The sequence below is a fragment of the Meriones unguiculatus genome, chromosome 10 (genome assembly GCF_030254825.1).
Source record: "Meriones unguiculatus strain TT.TT164.6M chromosome 10, Bangor_MerUng_6.1, whole genome shotgun sequence".
Classification (NCBI taxonomy): Eukaryota; Metazoa; Chordata; class Mammalia; order Rodentia; family Muridae; genus Meriones; species Meriones unguiculatus.
This window is the reverse complement of record NC_083358.1, coordinates 8,385,662-8,407,463: the sequence shown is the minus strand read 5'-3', so window position 1 is coordinate 8,407,463 and position 21,802 is coordinate 8,385,662. Positions and strand designations below refer to the sequence as shown.

Below are 21,802 nucleotides of genomic sequence, written 5' to 3'. Positions count from 1 at the left end.
TGAGTGGAAAGGACTGACTTCAAGGCTGGCTTGGGCCTCTAGTGAGACCTTGTTTCAAAATAATAATATCCGGTAATACTTATTAAGCACATCAACTCTGCCAGCACTTTCATTTTTTTGTACTTCCATGGAATTCAACTGATGCCATGCTTCCTCCAAGAGGGGCTTTTAATATTTATGTCATTTGATGTGCATCCTAGGCTCCTAAAATACTACCCTGCCATGCAGGCACTCAGTTAGATGTTTGCTAAGGAGCAGGGGGATTTCAATTTTTCAGATGAGGAAACTTAGAGCCAAAGCAGGAAGTAGCTTGCTTCAAGTTAGGCAGCAGCTATGTGCTACTTTAGGACAAGGTGCCCTACAGAACTTTCTGGAAAGATGGAAGTGTTCTGTAATCTACACTGTCCCGTAGGGCAGCTACCAGCCATATGTGGCTACTGAGGGTTTAAAACGTGGCTAGTGTGTAGAAATCAGAATTTATGATTTTATGTAAATCTTGACTAATTAAAGACATTAGAAATAGCCGCCCTTGGCCGATTGCAGCTGCTCTGAATAACACAGCCCAGAGCTTAAGGGTTTGATCCCCAGAGACTAATGTCAGATTCCAGGATGTAAAGTACACACAAGGTCAAGGTTTTCCTGTGGTGCTGTAGGAATACCCTGCCTTTGGGGGAGGAGAGGGGCTGCCAGTGAAGGAAGGAACCTTCCAGGAAGTGCTTCTGGGAGGGCTTTTATCCAGGTTGTGAATGGTGTGATGGTTTCAGAGGGCTACTGGTGACCCTCCAACCCTGAAGCCCTGAGTCCTCAAATCTTATCTTTTTATTGCTTAACAGAAAGAGAAACACAGCATAGGGTGCCATGCCCCATGGGTGCCACAGCCTTGTGGGCACTACCAGTGAGTGATGGTGGACCTCAGCGGTAAGGTGCTAAGCTGGGGATGTGCATTTGTTCTGCACAAAGCGACTTCTCATTCCTGCTCCAGTCCCCTGTCCAGGCTGGCAGGTGTCTTCCTACCCCTCCTATCAGATGATGAGAAATGCCCCTAAAGCAGGTGATGAGAGAGTGTCCACTCTAGGCCATGTTAATTTTATCCGGGATCAGGGCTTAAACTGAAGAGTGCTTTTGTGGTGGGTTGAGAGTCTTGTACCAGCAGCTAAAGTTAACAGTTATGTCACAGACACTTTGAAAAAAGCAAAACAAAACATGGACTTTGACACCTCCAGGAGGGAGGAGCAGGTTGGAGGTGGAGAAACTGAGGCACAACACAGTGAAGTAGCTGGTGTAGCCCACACATCAGGGGCACAGCCATGCCAGGACTCATCCCAGGTTGAACTGGGGTGGAGGTGTGTGTGTCTATGTTGAGGAGAAGGGAGGAGGGAGTAATAAACAGCCCAGAGGGAGAGGTCTTTTTTCTCAGAGATGAAAGGATCCCCCATCACCCCCACTGTTGCTTCTCCTCCTGCCTGGGGCCTGTCTCCCTTCAGCCCTGGAAGGGCCTGCAAACACCACGCAGGGCTGTGATCGGCAGGCTCCTATCATATGAATGGAAACACAGTACCTCATTATCATATAGGGGAGGGGTGGGGAGAGCTAGCAGGGAGCTGTATCAGAGGCAAATGTGTCAAATGTGGTTGGGGGCATCTGTGTCTAAAGACACTCTCCAGATGAAGTCAGGCAGAGAGCAAGAGGCCCTTCTGGGTAAGAGGGAGTCCTACCTTCAACACGAGGCAAACTACAACCTCAGCCAGCAGGGTACCCCCAACACCCGACCCAGGACTGGCCTATGTGCCCACTGTGGCCCTATCCACGGGCAAGCCTACCCTCCAAATGCATCCTGCGCTTCCTAGCTCAACAGTTTCAACTTGCAGGATGTACCGGCCGAGGCTTCCCGGCAGACGTGATCCAGGTTGGCCAGCAAGTCTGCTCGTTTGTGCAGAGCATCAACTGTCTAGATTATCCAGCCCTCGGGAGGAAGGACAGGGCAGGGACAAACCTTTGGCAAGCAGAACCTAGTGCTTAAAGAACTGGTCCCACCTCCCGGAGCCCGGCCTATTTCAACTATCCATTGATGCTCTGCATTTTCTTCTATTCTATCCATCCTTTCCTTTTTCTCCGTTTTGAGGAGCGGGTGATCTTGGGGATTTTCCTTCTCCAGGCCTCACCTTCCGCATCTGTAAACAGGAAAGGAAGGATGCCTTCCTCCCAGGGTCAAGGCCTAATGATTTCCTGTGCATGCAGAGCTTAGGGCAATGTCTACCCTTGAACTCTCCATCTTCCTGCTTCAGGCTCCAAAGGGCTGGGGTGACAGCTGTGTGCCACCAAATGCAGCTGGGAGTGTCCTTTTGTGTCTAGCTTCTTTCATTCATGTAGAGGAATCTCTTCAAAGTTCTTCTAGACTACAATGTGAGTGAAGTTTGATAATTGATAGATGAATTAGTGGTAAGCTAAGATTAACAAATGTTTACTGAAAGCCTAGGTACCGGCCATGGGAGCCCAGCAAGGATTATAATTACTGGAGGGCTTGCTTCAAGTGGAAAAGAAACAGAAAGAAACGTAGGGGGGCAGGAAAAAAATACGTAAAATACGAGAGCCAACTAACGGCAAAGTTGAGGCGCATGGTCATTGAGGCCCTGGGTTTAATCTCCAGCACTAAAAAGGAAAAAAGAAAAGGAAGAAAAAGAGAGGGAGGAGGTAATGAAGATTGTGATAAACCGGAGGGAGAAGCAGAAAGCAGAACACGGCGTGCAGCAGGTGTGGTTACTATAAAAATGGCCAGCAAAGCCTTCTTTACCGAGTGGGCAAGCGGACGCTGCCTCTGAGAGAGGATGAGAACGGCATAGCCATCCCGGAGCCTCCTGACCCACCCTAAGGTCTGTCCCATGGAGCCACCTCTGGCTCCTGGAACATGGGCACCAGCAAGCTTCTGCAATGCATACCTAGCCTGCCTAGGGACAGCTAGTGCCCTGCCAGATGAGATGAATAGTAAGAGACCCTAGTGCCAGGCTCAGAGGCTTCCCATCCATAGAGCCCGCCCCTAAGTCGGCGCCCCTCCCTCCTGCCTCCTCAAGCCCCGCCCCTAAAACTGCGCTCCGCCTTCGCAGGCTCGCTGCTCGGGCGACGCTCCGCCCCTTATCCTGCAGACCCCGCCTCTTATCCCGCCTGCAGACCCCGCCCCCCAGCCGCCATTGACCGTGCAGGCTCGTACTTCCTCGCCGAGGGATGGCTGCGCTCCGGGCGCGCCCCGTGGCCCCGCAGTGTGCGGTGCTCTGGTAGCGGCTTGCAGGCGGGCGCGATCCAGGCCCGCGGGTGCACAGGTGCGGCCCACGCCTCCCTCAGCGCCTCAGCACCTGCCGGGCGGGACCCCGGACGGTGAGTGCAGCCCCGGCTGCGTGCTTGCTCCCGGGGACCCCGGGTGGGGCTCTGCACCTCTAACTCACCTGCTTGCACGTAGCCCACGACGCAGCTAGGTGCCACAGACACAGTCCGGGAGACTGAGGCGGGCCCGGCACTGAAGAACCCTCTTTAGATCCCTTGGCCTAGAAAAGAAAGCTTCCAGACTGAGGAACCAGACACCTGGCTGGCCTAAGTAGATGGGCAGAGAGGTTATGCGTGTCTTCCTCTGTGACCTTGGGCGGGCCCCTCAGCCACCTGCTCCACCACGGTGTGGTTTTCTCACGGTGGGAACTATGGTGCCCAGGCTCACCCGGCCAAGGTGAACCGAGGGGATCAGGGGTGTGCCCTAAGTAGACGCCGCTGGACTGCTTCCGTTCTCTCAGGGCTTCCAGCAGCTCGGGGAGAGTCGAGTCACAAAGTTACTAGTTCTCTCCGAAAGATCTAGTTGTCTCTTCTTGAACCCAGGGAGGGTCGAACAGAATGGAATGTCCCCAGATTTCTTCCTCCATGGGAACGCTGGAGCCCCCCCACCCCCCGGCCCTTCCCATTTATCTCAGAACAGTGCTCTTGTCCCACTGTTCTGCTTTAGCGAAGACTCTTTGCTCAACAGGTAACAAAATGATCCTTCCTGTGGACTCAGCAGAACGGGGTGAGGGGCGGATTTCCTCTTTAATCCCAGTCCAAGTATATGGGATGTGCCCGTGTTGGTTTTGTAAGGAAAATGAGGTAAAGAAGTGAGCCGGGGAAAAGACAGACTCACTTCTTCAGACTGTCAATTAGACCAGCACTTTTCAACCTTCTGGATAGGATGGATAGAGGTTGGGTTCTCTTGGGGGCTTGGCTTATTTCAGGGAGTTGAGGGTAGGGAAGTTGAAGGGGTTGGCTTTGGGCTGTTTGCAGTGGTCCCTGAGTCACAAACACCCTTATTGCTCCCCACCCCCACTCCCGGCATATAGGGGCGGGGAGTTTCTGAGCAAATTTTTTTTTCTGAGTCAAACTAAGTTTAGCCCAACAGGTTTAGGCCTTCCTGGGTGTCCCCTGGCAGTGACCTCTTAGTCTTCCAAGTCCCCAAAAGCCTGGCTCCCAGGTATTCACACGTTGCTTGGCATTTTAATGCAAGTAGAAACATGTCGCATCCGTAGATTTCATCAGAAAGTCAGCACGGCAGGTTTGCTCATGTTTGTGTCAAAGCACAGGGCTCAGGGGCTGTTTCTCACTGTGGGTTCTTCCCTCCTATGACCAGGCAGTACGACTTTAGAGTTCAGAGGAATGAGGAGGCCTCTTGGGTCGTCATGGCAGCCCTGCCACATACATACCCCAGACTGGGGGGATACTACATACATTATTTCATGCCTCTATTGTTACCTTTTGCTTTTTGCATCAAGGACAGTATAGGGGTTATGTGTGAGAAAATGAATGAGGACCCCCCGTAGAAGCCCTGAGGACAGGGCCCAGATCAGAGTTTGCACCCATCAGTCACAACCATCTCTCACCTTCCACTTCCTCTTGAGAATCTGAAATTGTGACATTGGTCAAGTCTGGGCTTTGTTTCCTGTGCTAAGGCAAAGGGCCCAGGTTTGGTGGCCAGGCATTAACTAGCATTATGGCAATTTTAAGTGTCTTCATCTGTAAAGTGGGACAGTTGACATTGGCCTGGTTGGTGTGTTGCAGAAGTTAAATGAGATGACAAGTGGAAATCCTTTAGTTTGGATTCACACTGTAGCCCAGGCTCCAGAATGATGACTGTCAGAAAACTCTGCCATAGCCAAAAGCCAGAGTTTAGATTAAACATCAAAAGATGGGTGTTTGGCCATTGAGGTGGCTCATGGGATAAAGGTGTTTGCCACCAAGCCTGACAGCCTGAGTTCAATCCCTGGGCCCCAAATGATGGAAAAAGAACTAGCTCTCCCAGGCCTTCATAAAGTAAGTAAATTAAATTTAAAGGGAAAAAACATGAGCAAGGGACACAGACTAAACACGATGTGCCAGACTTTAGACGATAAAGGGACAGGGATTAAGTAAAGAAGGTTGCCGCCAGCCAAGGCCATAAAATGGGCTCAGAATTCCAGGAACTCTGATACCTATACGGATACTCAAGGTCCTGAAAAAAGCAACATGCCTTTCTCCTGCCCCACAGTTTCCAAGACAACAACTTATTTTAAGTGTTGATATTTGCACACTTTAATCCCAGCACTCGGGAGACACAGGCAAGTGGATCTCTGTGAGTTCTAGGACAGCCAGGGCTACACAGAGAAACCCTGTCTCACGAAAAGCAAACAAAAACAACAACTACAAATAAAACCCAACTTATTTTAGAAAGCAACTCATCCCCTTGCACTCCTAGATTACAGTGTGCTCTCCTGTGCACCAGGTCTTGAGAACCTGTCAGCTGAATAACATCCGCTCTGTGGTTGAGGTCTCTCTGTTCCTGTCCTCTCGATTCCCTTTCGAACTCAGTTCTTACACTAAGCAGCTATGACAACCTGACTTTCCACACACAGTATTTTGTTCTCTCTCTCTCCTCCACAGGACAGTTTCTTCATTTGCTGACAATGGTGTCTGCCAGCAGGGCCTGCAGCTGACAACCAACCTGGAGTTAATGCTGCACACTCAGAAATGCTATTTTATTCCCATTGTAGGTCTGAAATCACTCACAATGGAGGCAGGCAAGCAGATGCGAGTGTCTCGGCCGTACAAAATCAGTGAATCTTCAAAGGTATGTGAGCGGTCCCTCCCCACCCATGGCATCCATTCGATCGCCTCCTTTTGGCTGGTGCCTTCTTAACTGTGGCCACGTGTGGGTTTGCAGAAGAACTGGATATAGTTTCCTCCAGTCTACATTTTACCGTGAGGGGTGGGACAAAAGAACCATGATACTTCTGCCTGCATGTAAGGGCTTACCAAGTCCAGTGGAGCCTCACGGAGGAACCAGCCTCTGGTAGGACTCATCTATCTGGTGTTAAAGGCCCTGGCACCTCTTCCTCGTTTGTGTCTGACTCCCTGGAACCCCAAGAGTGAACAAGTATGGACCCCGTGGGTTCTGGCTATCATCCCACACTAGGCTGATTTCATTAGAGTCACCCTCAGCAAGCCAGGAGAGAGCCCAGGGAGAATGGCCTTTGCCTAGCTGGCACGGTGCACATCTGTAATCTTTGCACTTGGAGGCTGCAGCAAGCAGAAAACCACGAGTTCAAGGCCAGCCCTGGCTATATAGTGAGTACCAGGCTGGCTGGCCAGCTAGCAGAAAGTTTACTTTTTTGTGTTTTGTTTTGTTTTGTTTTTGTTTTTGTTTTTCAAGAAATTGTTTCTCCGTGTAGTCCTGGCTGTTCTGGAACTCTCTCTTATAGACCAGGCTGGACTCGAACTTGCAGAGATCCTCCTGCCTCTGCCTCCTGAGTCCTGGGATTAAGGGTGTGTACCACCACCACCACCACCAAGCTCTTATTTGTGATTGATTTTATTATAGTCTTTGTTAAACATTTATTTATTTATTTATTTATTTATATGAATGCTCTGTCTGCATAGATGCCTGAAGGTTAGTAGAGGGCATCAGATCCCATTATAAATGGTTGTGAGCCACTGTGTAGGTGCTGGGAATTGAACTCAGGACCTTTGGAAGTGCAGCCAGTGCTCTTAACCACTGAGGCATCTCTCTACCTCATTGGATGGTTTACTGTAACCTGACTTGACCTGGAATTCACAATATAGCCCAGGCTCACCTTGGACTCATGGCAATCTCCCTGCCTCCACCTCCCTAGTGCTAGAATTATAAGTTTAACCTTACTCTTTTTTTTAATTTTTTTTTTAACATTTATTTATGTTTGTGTCTTTGAGTGTCTGTGGCACAGTGTGTGGCAACCAAAGGAAAACTTGTGGCACAGTCAGCTTGTGCCATCTACCTTGTGGGACCCAGGAATTGAACTCTGGTCCTTGGGCTTACATAGTACATGCTTCTACTACCTGCTAAACTATCTCCTAACACTAAAAGCTTAATCCTTGTGTAAAGCACAACTATCCCTACATTCCTTGGCAGACCCACAGTGTGCCTGGAGTGGCCGGATCTGGTGGAGCAGGTGTGGGAATGAACTGTCCTAAAAGGCATCTTTCTGGAAGAAAGATGGAGAAACTGTACAAGGTGAAGGAGTTGAAAGCAGCCTGCAGAGCTGAGAGGGAGGAAGTGGGCCTGCAGACATACACTAGACAAAAGCAGGGAAAGCTGCTTCTCCGGGAACCCAACAAGCCCCACTTGAACAGTGTTTGGGGCTGGCTGCTCTCTCAAAGGGATTTTGTTACACCCTTAGCTGCAGAGATCAAGTCAATTGATAGATTTGATGGCATCGAAGTCTTTTTTGTTTTGTTTTGTTTTTGTTTTTCAAGACAGGGTTTCTCTGTGTAGACATGGCTATCCTGGACTCACTTTGTAGACCAGGCTGGCCTTGAACTCACAGCAATCCGCCTGCCCCTGCCTCCTAAGTGCTGGGATCACAGGCATGTGCCACTGTGTCCAGCTGGCACCAGAAGTCATATATTTTTGGTTATGAGCCTATCTTTTAATGGCTGATCCATCTCTCCAGCCCTGGACCGGAAGTCTTGATCCTTTACAGAGTAGAAGCTTCTAGGAATAGTCTGCCTATCTCTAGTTTGAGCTTATGTTCCTGTATTGGTCAGGGTTCTCTAGAGGAACAGACTTATAGAAGGAAAAATCTGGATCAGAAGTGGGTCTTCCCACGTCAAATGATTTAATTAAGAAAAACATCCCTCACAGGTGTGCCCAGCCATTTGGTAGAGAGATAGCCATCACAGTTCCTAACATTTTTTTTAATGGTCTATTTATTTATTTATTTATTTTCAATGATTTATTTATTTAATGATTTATTTATTTAGTATTCCGCCTGCATGTATGCCTACATGCCAGAAGAGGGCACCAGATCTCATTATGGATGGGATGGTTATGAGCCACCATGTGGTTGCTGGGAATTGAACTCAAGACCTTTGGAAGAGCAGCCAGCGCTCTTAACCTCTGAGCCATCTCTCCAGCCCCAGTTCCTAACATCTTATTTTTAATAATTTGTTTTTATGTCTGTGTACATGTGTGTTGGGGTCTGTGGAAGGGAGAAGGAAATGGAACAGAGTTACAGACAACCTTTAGCTACCTGACGTGGGTGCTGGAAACCTGACTCGGGGCCTCTGCAAGAGCAACAAGTGCTGAGATACCCCTCCAGCCCTGCTAACATCTTATGTTTGAAAAGCTACTCAAAGCCAGATCACGTTCCAGACAGCCAAGGCTACACAGAGAAATCCTGCCTGGAACAAGCAAGCAAAGCTGCCTAAATCATAAACGTGCTTCACAGTAGGGGCGTTAGGCACACTCATGGAAGATTCCATCTTAACAGACATCTTTCCATACCTGTTGTTCTCTGTTCTCCTGGTGCTGGCTTCTGACCACTCAGGGTCCCTCCACCCCTGACCTTTGATTGTATAGAGCCAGGCATGGTGGCTCATGCCTTTAATCCCAGCACTGGGGAAGCAGAAACTGGTTGGACCTGAGTTCAAGACCAGCCTGGACAGCCAGGGCTACAACAAAGAAGCCCTGTCTTAAAAAAAAAAAAAAAAAAAAAAAAAAAAGGTTGTATAGGCTCCACACTGTCTAGAAATGCTGTACAGGGTATTTCTAATTCCCCGGCGTGCTGAGACTCTGTATCCCAGTAGCGGCGGTGTGGGTGTTTGAAGTTGCTATCTGCAGCTGTGTTACAATGCCAGGAAAAACTGCTGTTGAGGCCCGGGAAGAGGAGGCAGAGCTGGTAACATGGAGCCCATGTCACACATAGCGGCCGTGCTTTCCCCAGCTCAGAGCCATCTGGGCTGCCGGCCGTTACAGCCCTCTGTCAGGTATTACCATGGTCCGTCCCAATTCCCTTCCTTCAGTCCATCCTGGGGGAGTCCCCAGACCAGTATCTGGAAGAGCCCAGACCATTCCTGCTTAGGGCCAAGCAGGCCTCCCTGGGAGAAGATAGACAGAATAAAGACCCACACGTGTGCACGCGTGTGTGCATGTGTGTGAGTGTGAATGACTGAGAGAAGCCCGCCCCCCCCGTCACAAAACATCTGTCATGACCTAGAAGAAGAAAGAAAGGAGAGACAGGAGGAAAGATAGAGAAAAGGAAGCTCTTAGGCTCCTGGTTATAAAGGAGGAAGAGGAGAGAAAGCAAGCAGATGGTTTGTTTTTGGTGGTGATGTTTGCTTTTTCAGGACAGGGTTTCTCTGGGTAATAGCCCTGGCTGTCCCAGAACTCCTTCTCTGTAGACCAGGCTGACCTTGACCAGGCTGAATGAGCAGCGGTTGCACGGCCTCTTCTGTGACGTGATCCTTGTGGTTGAACTCATAGAGATTTGCCAGGCGGACAGTTTCGTGGAATTATGTATAGTGGGGCTGGCTAGACAGCTCAACATGTAAAATCACTTACGCTCAAGTCTGACAGACAACACTCCACAACTAAAACCTGTGCTTTCACCTCCACATTCACACCGTGGTGTGTGCACGTCCACAGGGGCCAATACAGAGTTTATTTGTTCTATCTTATTTGAGACGGCATCTCTCTACGTGGTCCTGGCTGGCCTGGAACTTTCTAGGCAGACAGACTGGCCTTGACCTCACAGAGGCCCACCAGCCTCTGCCTCTCGAGTGCTAAGACTATAGGCATGTGCCACCATGCCCGGCCAGTTTTTTTGTTTTGTTTCATTTTGTTTTGAGACGAGGTTTCTCTGTGTAGCCTTGGCAGTCCTGTCTTAGCCAGATCCACCTGCCTCAGCCTTTCAGAGCTCTGGGATTAAAGGAGTGTGCCACCACATCCGGCTTCCCAGCCAAAATTTTAAAAATTATTTCCAGAGGACACGAGGGAGGAAAAGAAGGAAGGAGACAGACAGGTGCACTCAGAAGCACCCGTGAAACTTGGGGGGTTTTATCTCCATGGCTCTCGCTCCATCTCATCACAGTTGTGCCACGGGGGTGGGGGGAGGGTGGAAGGGGAGACGGGGAGACAGTCCTGCGTTTCCTCTCCTGACGCAAATTCTCACGCAGGTGTACCACTGGGCTGACCACCCCAGCACCGTGCTGCAGCGGCTGAATGAGCAGCGGCTGCACGGCCTCTTCTGTGACGTGATCCTTGTGGTTGAAGATCAGCAAGTGCCAGCCCACCGCAACCTCCTGGCTGTGTGCAGCGACTACTTCAACTCCATGTTCACGCTGGGCATGCGCGAGGCCTTTCAGAAGGAGGTGGAGCTGGTGGGCACCTCCTATGTGGGGCTCAAGGCCGTGGTGGACTTCCTGTACAGCAGCGAGCTGGAGCTGGACGGCAGCAACATTGACTACATCCTGGAGACGGCGCACCTGCTGCAGATCTGGGCCGTGGTGGACTTCTGCTGCGAGTACCTGGAGCAGGAGGTGAGCGAGGACAACTACCTATACCTGCAGGAGCTGGCCTCCATCTACAGCCTCAAGCGGCTGGACGCCTTCATCGACAGCTTCGTCCTCAGCCACTTCGGCGCCCTGTCCTTCACGCCCGACTTCCTGCAGAACGTCTCCGTGCAGAAGCTGTGCGTCTACCTGGGCAGCTGCCAGGTCCAGCACCAGTGGGAGTACGACCTGCTGCAGGCGGCCCTGCAGTGGCTCGCGCAGCAGCCGGAGCGGGAGGCGCACACCTGCCGTGTGCTGGAGAACATCCGCTTCCCGCTCTTCCCCGAGGACATCCTGCTCCAGCGGGTGAAGCTGGCCATGTGCTCGCTGTTGCCCAGTGAGGCCAGCTTTGAGGGCTTCGTGGAAGAGGCCATGCACTACCACCACAGCCTGGTGGCGCAGCCTGTCCTGCAGACCAAGCGGACCGTGCTGCGTTCCGAGGAGCGCTTGCTCTTCGTGGGTGGCGAGGTCTCCGAGCGGTGTCTGGAGCTGAGCGATGACGCCTGCTACCTGGACACCAAGAGCGCGCAGTGGGTGAAGGAGACCTCCCTGCCGGCCCGCCGGAGCCATCACTGCGTTGCCGTGCTGGGGGGCTTCATCTTTGTTGCCGGTGGCAGCTTCTCGAGGGACAACGGAGGGGATGCGGCCTCCAACCTGCTTTATAGGTATGACCCCCGCCGTAAACAGTGGATCAAGGTGAGATTAAAGCAAATTAATTTGTTACTCTCGAGGCCTCTTTGCAGCTCCCTAACCTCGCTGTGGCTTCCCATTTGGGGGCCTTGACGACTGCCCTGCTTCCGAGTCGATAAAGTGATGGCCACGTCCTCGCTGCCCTCCCTGTACCTAAACCTGGGTAGAGGTTGGTGAAGGCGAAGCAGCTGGCATCTGAAGGGCTGGCTGTTGTACCAAGCAGGTTCTTCGATAGAACCTTCTGCCCTAATGGGAATCTTTGTAGCACCTATGTGGCCATTGAGAGCTTGAAATGCGGCCAGTGTACATTTTCAGTATTATCTAATTGTAACTAGCAGATAGGAAGTGTTGATGGCTCCCCCAGGCTCCGTGACAGGGTTCAACCAAGCGAGGACGCCCATGCCTCAGAGCCTTTGCTGGGATTCTCGGTGGAGAAGAGGTTTGGGAAGGGATTTTCAGGAAGCAACAAAGCTCAATACAACCTAGGGCAGGCACGGAGCCCACACATTTGTCAGCCCTGTTAGCGCACCCTAGCTGAGTGTCTCAGTTTCTACTGCTGTGACCAACTATGACCAAAGCATCTCTTATAAAGGAGAACACTTAGGTCTGGAGAAATGGCTCTCAGTTAGTTAAGAACATTTATTGTTCTTGCAGAAGATCAGAGTTCAGTTCCCAGCACCCACATGGCTGCTCACAAATATCCTTGACTCCAGTTCTGGGAGAGTTCCTGTCTTGACCTCCATGTACACAAGGCATGCACATTCATACATGCACATAAATATTTCTTTGTAGAGGAGGCATTAATGGGGCCCTGTTTGCAGTTTCGCAGAGTTAGTCCATCATCCTCTGTGCCGAAGCAGACAGGCACAGAGCTGGAGCTGGAGCTGAGAGCTTTGTATTTTGATCCACAGGCAGCAGGTACTGAGGCTGGGCCTGGCACGGGCTTTCAGAACCTCAGCGCTCACCACCCCGAGTACACACCTCCTCCAACAAGGCCATGCCTCCTAATGCTTCCCAAACAGTTCACTAACTAGGGACCAAGCATGCAAGTATCTGAGCCTGTACCCTGAGCTAGTGAATGCTCAGGACTTTCAAGCTGGCTCCTTATCCTGTCCAAGTCTCACATCTCACCTCTGGATACGCTTGTGGCCGGAGCTGATGGGCATACGTATGGCTGAAGTGAAATGACCCCTCTATGGGATCAGTTCTCTAGACTTGCAGCCATGGAAATCTGTCGTCATGCTCACACCTCTCTGTGACCAATCACCTCGGTGTTTGCCGAATTTAACGCCGGCCAGGCGCGGTGACTCACAGCTATAATACCAGGATTTAGGAAGCTAAAGCGGGAGGATTGCCACAAGTCTGAAGCCAATTTGGTCTACGTAGTGATTTAGCCTGGACTATAGATTGAGGCTAACACAAAGCCAGAATGGATTCCAGATGATCTTTCAGTTTTATCCTCAAAACTAATAACCCGGGCCAGCAAGATGGCTTCGTGGGTGAAGGGGCTAGCCATGGATGCCTGGCGACTTGAGTTCAGCTCTCAGAACCCTGTTAGTGGAAGAAGAGAACCAACTCCACAGAGCTGCGCCCTGACCTCCACACACATCCTCCCTCCCCTCGCTATATAAAATAAACAAACAAAAACTCCAAACCTAAAAGCCAAGTGAGGCCTTTAGGAAGCCCAGCTTTGGAGTCCCTCCTGAAAAGCTGTTAGCAGAGGCTGGGCCTGTGGTCTCCTGGGTTATCAAGGTTGGTGCTTGTACACTTCGCCTGCTCATGTCACTTTCTGCTCTGTTAACATCATGGGTGGTGGCCAGTGGATCTCGGCCAGGATGCGCTACAGAGGTAGGGCATTGTCCAGCACACCGGAATCCCTGGTTCTGCTCCTCACGCTCTGAACAGACATCCGATGGGGAAGAAGGGAAAACTTGTGTTTGTTTAAATGTTTTCTTTTATGTAGACTTATCTATTTCATTTTTATGTGTATGTGTGTCATGCTTGCATGGATGTCTGAGTGCCATATGCATGCCTTGTGTCTGAAGAAGTCAGACAAGCACATCGGATCCCTTGGAACTAGAGTTACAAACAGTTACAAACAATTGTAAGCTACCATGTGGGTGCTGAGAATCGAACCCGGATCCTCTGTAAGAACCAGTGCTCTTAACAGATGAGCCATCTCTCTAGTCTGACTTTTTTTTTTTTTTTTAAATTTTAGAAACTCACTCATTTCTTGCATAATGCTAGGTCACAAGGTTGACCATGTGGCCAAACCAGTTTGAGGAGGTATGTCGCCATGCAACTCTTAGGGATTTGAGTGGAAGCATCAGAGCCTCTCAGAATTCCCGCCAGCAGCACCCCCTTACCTCAAATCCACGACCCCCTCTGTCCCGCTCATCTGGCGCTCCGGGGTCATTCCCTCTGTGGACACAGTTGAGGAACGTGGTGCTAGAGTTAGGGAAGGGAAGCCTCAGGCGTCTCACCCTCGCAGGTGGCGTCCATGAACCAGCGCCGTGTGGATTTCTACCTGGCCTCCATGGAAGACATGCTGGTGGCTGTCGGCGGCCGGAACGAGAACGGGGCGCTGTCTTCTGTGGAGACCTACAGCCCCAAGACCAACTCCTGGACCTATGTGGCTGGCTTACCAAGGTGACGGGGGCTTTAAGGCTGACAGCTGGAAGCTGATGGGGTTTGGTCTTGCTTTCTGTAGGCAGGAGCTCAGGGAGGAGGAGCCTCACCCTACGGGGTTTCATTCTCCCACCTGCAGAGTAGGTACCACAGCGTAGTAAGGGGAGAGTTAGACACCGTCTCCCAGTGACATCCCCATGTGACCCCCAGCAGCCAGGTGGCACCCTAGGAATAGTGGTGAACCCCACCCTCCGGGGCACCAAGTGTGGGTTGTGGCATGGATCTGCCGAACCTGCACATCATGTTTAACTGCTCCTCAGCTGCACCTGAACCCAGGCTCTCTGGGCCATTCTGGCCATTGGATACACTAGGTATCTTGGGGACATGGTCCCCCAGAGTTAGAAGGACGTGTGGGGTTGGAGTGAACCTGTGTTTTAAAGTCACATTTGAGCCTGGCATGGGGACTCATGCCTCTAACCCAGCACCCAGGAAGCTGAGGCAGGGGATTGAGTCTAAGGCCATGCCGGGCTACATAGTGAGACTTTGTCTCAAATAAATAAAAATGGATTCCAGGAATTAGGAGGTAATTCCTAGACACTGTTGGTGAGCAGGTGTCACTGTGACTAGGCCCTGGGTATCCTGGTGAGTGGCAGTAAGAGAGACAGTAAGCAGGTTGTCAGTGATGTAAGAGGCTCACTGAGCGGGCACCATATCACCGTCTATCGGGTGAAGTAAAGCTGGTGGTTGTGCTAAGAGCCACTGCCACCACTGCCCCTTCTCAGTGGAAATATTTCTAAGGAGACCTCCTGTGCCCTCAGTTGGTGTGAACCCAGCCCATGATGCTGTCACCAGCTGTCTGTGCACAACCCACATTTATTAGTTTCCTCCCCAGCCTTTCTCAGTCATCGCCTTGTTGGCATAGCAGGGACCTGTAGGATCTCCATCAGGAGTCAGGAGCTATGCTGACCCGTCTCGTCTGCCTGCCCTGGGCTCTTCCTGTGAGCGCCATCCCAGCCTTCTCCAGCCCCAATTGCCGACTAAACCACACGAGACAGGCTTCATGTCCTAGCTCCTGTGCTTTACTTTGGGGCTTTGTGGGGTTTGTTTTTGTTTTGTTTTGTTTTTTTTTGTTTTTTGTTTTAGTTTTATATTCCTTATTTTGTGTGTGAGTTATGTGTTCACGTGTGGATGCCACAGCACACATGTGGTCAGGAGACAACACACAGGAACTGGTCTTTTCTTCTACCGTGTGGGTTCCAAGGGGTCAAACTCGGGCTGTCAGGCTAGGCAGCACCTTTGCCCACTGAGCCACCCTGCCAGCTCTCTGCAGCACGGGTCTCACTGGCTGGCCTGGAACTCACAGAGCTGTCCCTAAGCGCTAGGATTGAAGGTGTGCATCACAGGCCCTGCTATACATTCTCTCTCTCTTTTCTCTTTCCACTTTGATAATGTTTAGAGGAGTCAGGCTTTCAGAAAACTGCCCAGAAAGTGGAACACTTCCATGCACCCTCCCTGAGGCAGGGGCCACTTGTTCACCTGAGTTCTGTGCCCCTTGTCCATTGACATCCGAGGTCTGTAAAGTGCCCGTGATTTGCCCACTCTGTGTTTTCTCCCCCAACCCTCACGGCTTCCTGAGAAGCACTCTGCCAGGCCCTGAGCTCTTCTGTTCTCCGGCCTCTCTGCAGGTTCACTTACGGCCACGCGGGTACCATCTACAAAGACTTCCTGTACATCTCAGGGGGCCATGACTACCAGATTGGCCCGTACCGCAAGAACCTGCTGTGCTATGACCACCGGACGGATGTGTGGGAGGAGAGGCGGCCCATGACGACAGCACGAGGCTGGCACAGCATGTGCAGCCTGGGCGACAGCATCTACTCCATCGGCGGCAGCGACGACCACATGGAGTCCATGGAACGCTTCGACGTGCTGGGCGTGGAGGCCTACAGCCCCCAGTGCAACCAGTGGACCCACGTGGCCCCGCTGCTGCAAGCCAACAGCGAGTCAGGTGTGGCCGTGTGGCAGGGCCGCATCTACATCCTGGGGGGCTACAGCTGGGAGAGCACCGCCTTCTCCAGGGCCGTGCAGGTGTACGACCGTGAGGCCAACAGGTGGAGCAGGGGGCCGGACCTCCCCAACGCCATTGCGGGCGTGTCGGCTTGCGTGTGTGCCCTCAACCCAAGGCTGGAGGAAAAGAAGAAGAGGAACAAGGACAAGCGCCAGGACCGAGGTCAGTGACCCCGAGCCACTCACCGACGTGGCCACACCCACCGCACTTACTCTTAGCAGCTTTTTGTACCTTTTTGATTCCTGGTGTTTCTATGCTGTCACAGTAAATAATAACGAAACATTCTTCACAATTTTGTATATTATCTTGTTTGAATGCTTAGTCTTGAGCCTTCATGTCTGTGCTGGCCTTCTTCCCTGGCCATATACTCCTAAACGTCCCCGTGACTGTCCCGGCCAGCAGTAGCTGGCTCGCAGGTTATATAGAAATTTTGTAGTGAAACTTGGGTCCTCTAAGATCTGAGTCTCCCCAAACCCGGCTGAACTTCCAAACAGACGCCCAGGCTGTGCTCAGAGGCTGGAGGAGGCCGGTCCCTCTGGAGATGTGAGTGTCAGCTGCATTCTGCATTCAGTTGTCCCAGGAGAGACCAAGCTTGCTCTTCATTTAAAGACATGGGACCCATGCTCCTGGACAGACAGGCTACAGCCAGGGACTCTTGGTTTTCTTTCTGAAAGTTCCATTGTAGCCGAGTCTTTTCTGCAGAGTGCCATCTTCCCTGGCTGTCAGTCTTTGTGAATTCTGTATAGGTCTTTAAGGAAAAAGGGGCGGGGGAGAGCACCCCTAAGGTGTTTATGTACGACATTCTGAATGTGTGTGAACCACCCACCTCTCGTCACTGCCCTAAGTGAGCTCCCCAAATCCACCTTTCTTCTCTCAGAAATGGAAAGGCAGCCCTGTAGCACCTTCAGTCATTTCTCTGGGCTGACCTGGCCATTGGGAGCACTGCACAAATGAGTGTGCTGGTCTCCAAGAAGGTGCCCAAGTTCCTTCCCCTGCTCTAGCAACTGTCCTGGCCCCGCTGGACAGACAGTGGGTCTGCCATGCTGCGAAGATTCTGTTTCTCCATTTTTTTCCTTCTTTCTTTGAAACAGGGTCACACACTGTAGCCCTTGGCTATCATCAAACTCATAGTGATCCTCCTGCGTCAGCCTCCTGAGTGCTGGGCTCATAGGTCTAACCACCATACCCAGTCAGACTCTCCGGTGCTTTCATCTGGCCACACCTCATTTCTCTCTTATTTCTTTTTTCTTTTTAGCTTTTCAAGACAGGGTTTCTCTCTGTAGCCCCGGATATCCTGGGACTCGCTCCATACGCCAGGCTGGCCTCAAACTCAGAGATCCACCTGCCTCTGCCTCCCAAGTGCTGGGATTAAAGGCAGGCACCACTACTGCCTGGCCACACCTCATTTCTTACTCAGCAGGGTCAGGGTAACTCCTCTCCAGTCTTTGTGTTAGAAGCAAAGCCTCGGCTCACTGGTTGGATTTTTTTTTTTTTTTTTTTTTGAGACAGGGTCCCTTGTAACCTAGGCTGGCCTTGAACTCTTGATCCTCCTGCCTCTACCTCCCAGGTGCCGGGGTCATAGGATTTGCTACCATGCTCAGATTCTCAGTTGACTTTTTCTCCTCTGCACTTCCTTCCTTCCTTCCCGATCTGGGGTTCATTCTGGTCAGCCTGCTTCTGCAGTGATGTGGGAGAGGGAAGACAGGCCTGAGAAGCGAAGGCTTCAGAGTCTGGTCTCCATCACTGCCGCGTAAGCAGTCTGCAAGGCGTGCCGGCCGACGACCAGGGAGCTTCGTGCCCTCACCACTGTAAGAGGCTCTGAGGAGTCTTGCGCTGTTCACCTCCACCATCCCACTGTTTTCTACACTTTGGCTTTGAAACTCCACCCCTTCCCCCCTCCCCAGTACTGAACTCCAGGACAGTATACCCATCCCTATTCCAAGAAAAACTTGATTACTTGAAAACCTTTCAGATCGTGAATACACAGGAAGGGGGTTCATCCAGAACTGGGCAGTCTGGGAAAAGCACATGGTAAGCTTCAAGAATGACTTGCAGAGCAGGATAGCTGTGACCTTGGGAAGAGCAAACCAATCATTGATCTGAGCCTAAGCCAGTTCTCCCATTGCTCACTGGTATCTGCCCCAGTCAAGGGGAGATGTGGCCTCCATTCCACTTGGTATCGTGTGGGTTAGCCACAGTGTCCCTCCGGCACTGTTAATGTAGCTAATAACTTACAGGCTTGGAATCTTCTGTGGCAGCTGAAAGTCTTCCTTTAAAGGGAGGGCTGGACTGTAAGTTTCACTGTGGACTGCTTTTCCGCATAGCTGGGGGCAGCTGCCCTCTACTGAGAAAGGGTTTTGAGCTTGTTGGCATCCGTGAAAAGGCCTAGAGCCCAGAAGTGTTCCCTGGCCACGTTTTCATTACCTGGGGCTTTAATTGAAAATTCTATGCAAGAATAAAAGGAAACAGATTTCCACCACGACAGACAGCTTCCAACTGAACCCAGCAAGTAACTGCTATAATCATGGCAGGCTTTGAATTGGATGTTGCACTTTCTCATTTATAAAGAATTAGTTTTACCTTACATTTGTTGCAGGTTTTTTGTTTGGAACTCTGTTTGAGTAAGGCAGAAATGCAATAAGAGATGGAAGTTCGGGGTGGGGTGGGGTTTGCCTGGTCCTCCTGGTATTTGGCATCACTTAGAGCAGCCAGCTGCTGAGGCGCATGTCTGCCACCCAATCACTGGAAAGCTGAAGTCGGAGGATCTTCTAAGCCAGAAAGTTCCAGGCCAGCAACACGCTGAGACCCTGTGCTGCCCCTGCCCTCAAAAATATATGATTGTCTGGCAGGATTTATCCTATCTCATGCTCTAAGACCCCTGAGTAGGCAGGGCACCTTGTTTTGAGCAGTGTGAATGTCCCTTCCAATTCCTAAGTATAAGGTGACCTGGGACAGAGTTAGATGAGGCCCCAGCAGCTAACTCAGGTGGTGTTTTAGGCCTCCCCCAAGGCCTGGTGTCATGTCTACAATTTTAGATGTCCTGACCTGTATCTCAGTACCTTGGCCCCTAAGCCAAGAGGAACCTTCTAGAGCTAGAAGTAAAAGGTGCCTGTCCCCCCTCCCACCATCTTAGAGAATCACCAGTCGTCCTCCCTCACCCTCCTTCTTGTGGTGTGGTGTTGGGCTGCACCCTTAGCCTGGGGTCTCCATCCTGCAGGGACACCTGACCCCCAGGACAAACCTGCATAATTAACACAGGCCAGCCTCATAGGAGACCCTGTGTCCGTCAACCTGACTTTTTAGAGATTTTAAAAACTGTTTTTGATACCTTTTCATACAATTTGCTAATCACCGTTTTGTAGAATGCCTGCTGGGATTGGTTCCCCAGCTCCTTCCTTACCGTCAGCATCTTGGTTTGTCTAGATAACGGACGCCTTGTTGTCCGTTTGCACCTTGCTTTGTGTGGCTTTGTCTTCCCTCTCGCCCTTCCATGTGAGCAAGTCTCGAGTTTTGTGAGTTCACGCGTAGCGATGGATAGGACCATCTGAGGGCACGGGTGTGCCAGGAGGGCAGTTCTTGTCCTTCAGAGGGTCTGTATTTCTGCTGGAGCTCCTCTCTCAGTGGAGTGAAGTGGGAGAGTTACCTGAAGCTGGTCCACATATAATCTGTTTCATACGGGTCATTTCTCTAACTTGTGTGGCTGGGGTCCTGGTCTCTTCCTGTCTACCTGTCCAGTGAAGAACGCCTAGCCCCGCAGCCATCACCACAGCATGCCATCCTTGCACTTTACAGTCTCTGACCTCCAACTGAATGTTGTCTGTTTGAGTTTAATGTGACTAGAATTGGTGGCTTCTGGGGGGACCTGAGTGCCTTAAATTGTCCCTCAGTTGTCTCAGTTAACAGCATGGAATGAATGGGGCTGGGACAAGGGCTCACCTAGCATGCAGAAAGCCCATGGGTCCCATCCCCAGCACCACATAAACTGAGCATGGTGGCCCAAGCCTGTATTCTCAGCACTTGGGAGGTAGAGGAAGGAGGATCCGAAGTTCAAGGTCATCCTTGACTACACAGCAAGTTTGAGGCCAGCCTCAGCTACAGGAGAGCCTGTCTCAAGTTAATTAATGAATAAAAGCATCAGATGAACATAACAGTGTGTACCTGTGTTGGCCTGAGAAGCAGTGTCCTTAGGTTTGACGTTGCAGCCGTCAATAGCTGGCCCCGGTCAAAATCAGGTAAAGTTTATGGTGATAAAAGCATTTGATGCCTTCTGGCTCCTGATGTCACAGAAATCTGTAACTGTATATGCTATGCTTTTTAATGTGTAGCCTTTGTGTCTGTAAATTTTATGGCAATCGACATTTTCCTGTCTTGCCTCCTTGGTTAACTTTCCTGCATGTTGCTTTTGTTTTCAATTCTATATAGAGCACTAAAATACATTAAAGTAACTTGCCTGACAGAGCGTGCTTCCATGGTCTGTGTGTCTGTCTTCTCTGCTTTTATGAGGATGAACCCCTGTATGTGTAATTTGGAAGTGAATCGGCTTCCTTTGAACACCTAGAGGCTGGGGCATTTCAACGCCACCTCAGTTGTGCTTTACCCAGAAGTGTCATTCAGGTCCTCGATCGCCACAATGAGTCCCTGTACCTGAGGTGTACATCTGTTGGGGTAATTTGGTTAACAAATTGGGATAGCAAAGAACAAAGCTAGAAATGGAGAGAGGTCTAGGCTAGGGAGTGCAATGGGTCCCTTTGACCAGAAAGACCGTGGCTAGGGATAGAACTCAGACACACAGTCCTTCACTAGCATGCATCAAACTCTAGATTCCATCCGTCACACCACAAAACAAAAACAATACAGCCCTCGGAAGTCCAAGGCAGGAGGCAGAGCGCCCTGCGCTGCAGAACGAGACCCTGTCTCAAAGAATCGAAAAGGCAAAGGTGCCTGACCCAACTGCGCCTTTGGCTGTTCGTGCAGGAAACTGCACCCAGGCTCTGAGGGGTTGCAGGGCAGAAAGGAGTGATGTGTGGGTTGGTGACAGAACTCAATGCTACCATACTGGGTAATCCCTTGCCCACTATGGGCTAGGTCTGATTCAAATTGATCCTTCAAAGCTGTGGTTCTCACCATGTGGGCTGTGGGCTGTGGGCTGTGGGCTGGCAGTGTTAGCCCAGACCCACTAAATTAGAAACTCAAGTGGACCCAGCAAGCTGTTTCAACCTATCTCCGAGCAGCCCTGATGGCCCTGATGCACACTTAAGATACCAACATATATCGGGTGTGGTGGCACACACCTGTAATCTCAGCACTCGGGGAGACAGAGGCAGGCAGATCTCTGTATGAGGCTAGCCTGGTCTACAGTGAGTCCAGGACAGCCAAAGTTACACAGAGAAACTTTGTCTCAAAACAAACAAACAAAAGATATCAAGATGCAGGAAAAATGGTGCAATTTCTGACTGGACAGTGATGCTAAAGCCACAAGCAGAGAATTCCTGTATTGCCCGGGAAGTTGTTGTTGAGTCAAGCACAGCCCTCATCAGAGGCAGGCTGGTCTCTGAGTTTGAGGACAGCCTG

At 50.9% G+C, this 21,802-nt stretch overlaps 1 protein-coding gene across 1 annotated transcript; it reads left to right on the top strand.

Annotated features, from left to right (window-relative positions):
* Positions 1 to 3,173: 3,173 nt before the first annotated feature.
* Positions 3,174 to 20,687, top strand: Klhl36 (kelch like family member 36). Its single transcript, XM_021654471.2, has 5 exons — positions 3,174 to 3,369; positions 6,033 to 6,109; positions 10,471 to 11,541; positions 14,027 to 14,184; positions 15,849 to 20,687. The coding sequence occupies exons 2-5, from the start codon at positions 6,050 to 6,052 to the stop codon at positions 16,399 to 16,401; spliced, it is 1,842 nt and encodes a 613-aa protein (XP_021510146.1). The 5' UTR covers positions 3,174 to 3,369; positions 6,033 to 6,049; the 3' UTR covers positions 16,402 to 20,687.
* The last annotated feature ends 1,115 nt before the right edge of the window (positions 20,688 to 21,802 follow it).

Bases quoted from the DNA above. Each gene is read 5' to 3' on its own strand.
- Klhl36 (XM_021654471.2), top strand. From the start codon at position 6,050: ATGGAGGCAGGCAAGCAGATGCGAGTGTCTCGGCCGTACAAAATCAGT. The intron at 11,542-14,026 runs GTGAGATTAAAG...TCACCCTCGCAG, and splicing joins GCCGTAAACAGTGGATCAAG to GTGGCGTCCATGAACCAGCG. The intron at 14,185-15,848 runs GTGACGGGGGCT...GCCTCTCTGCAG, and splicing joins TATGTGGCTGGCTTACCAAG to GTTCACTTACGGCCACGCGG.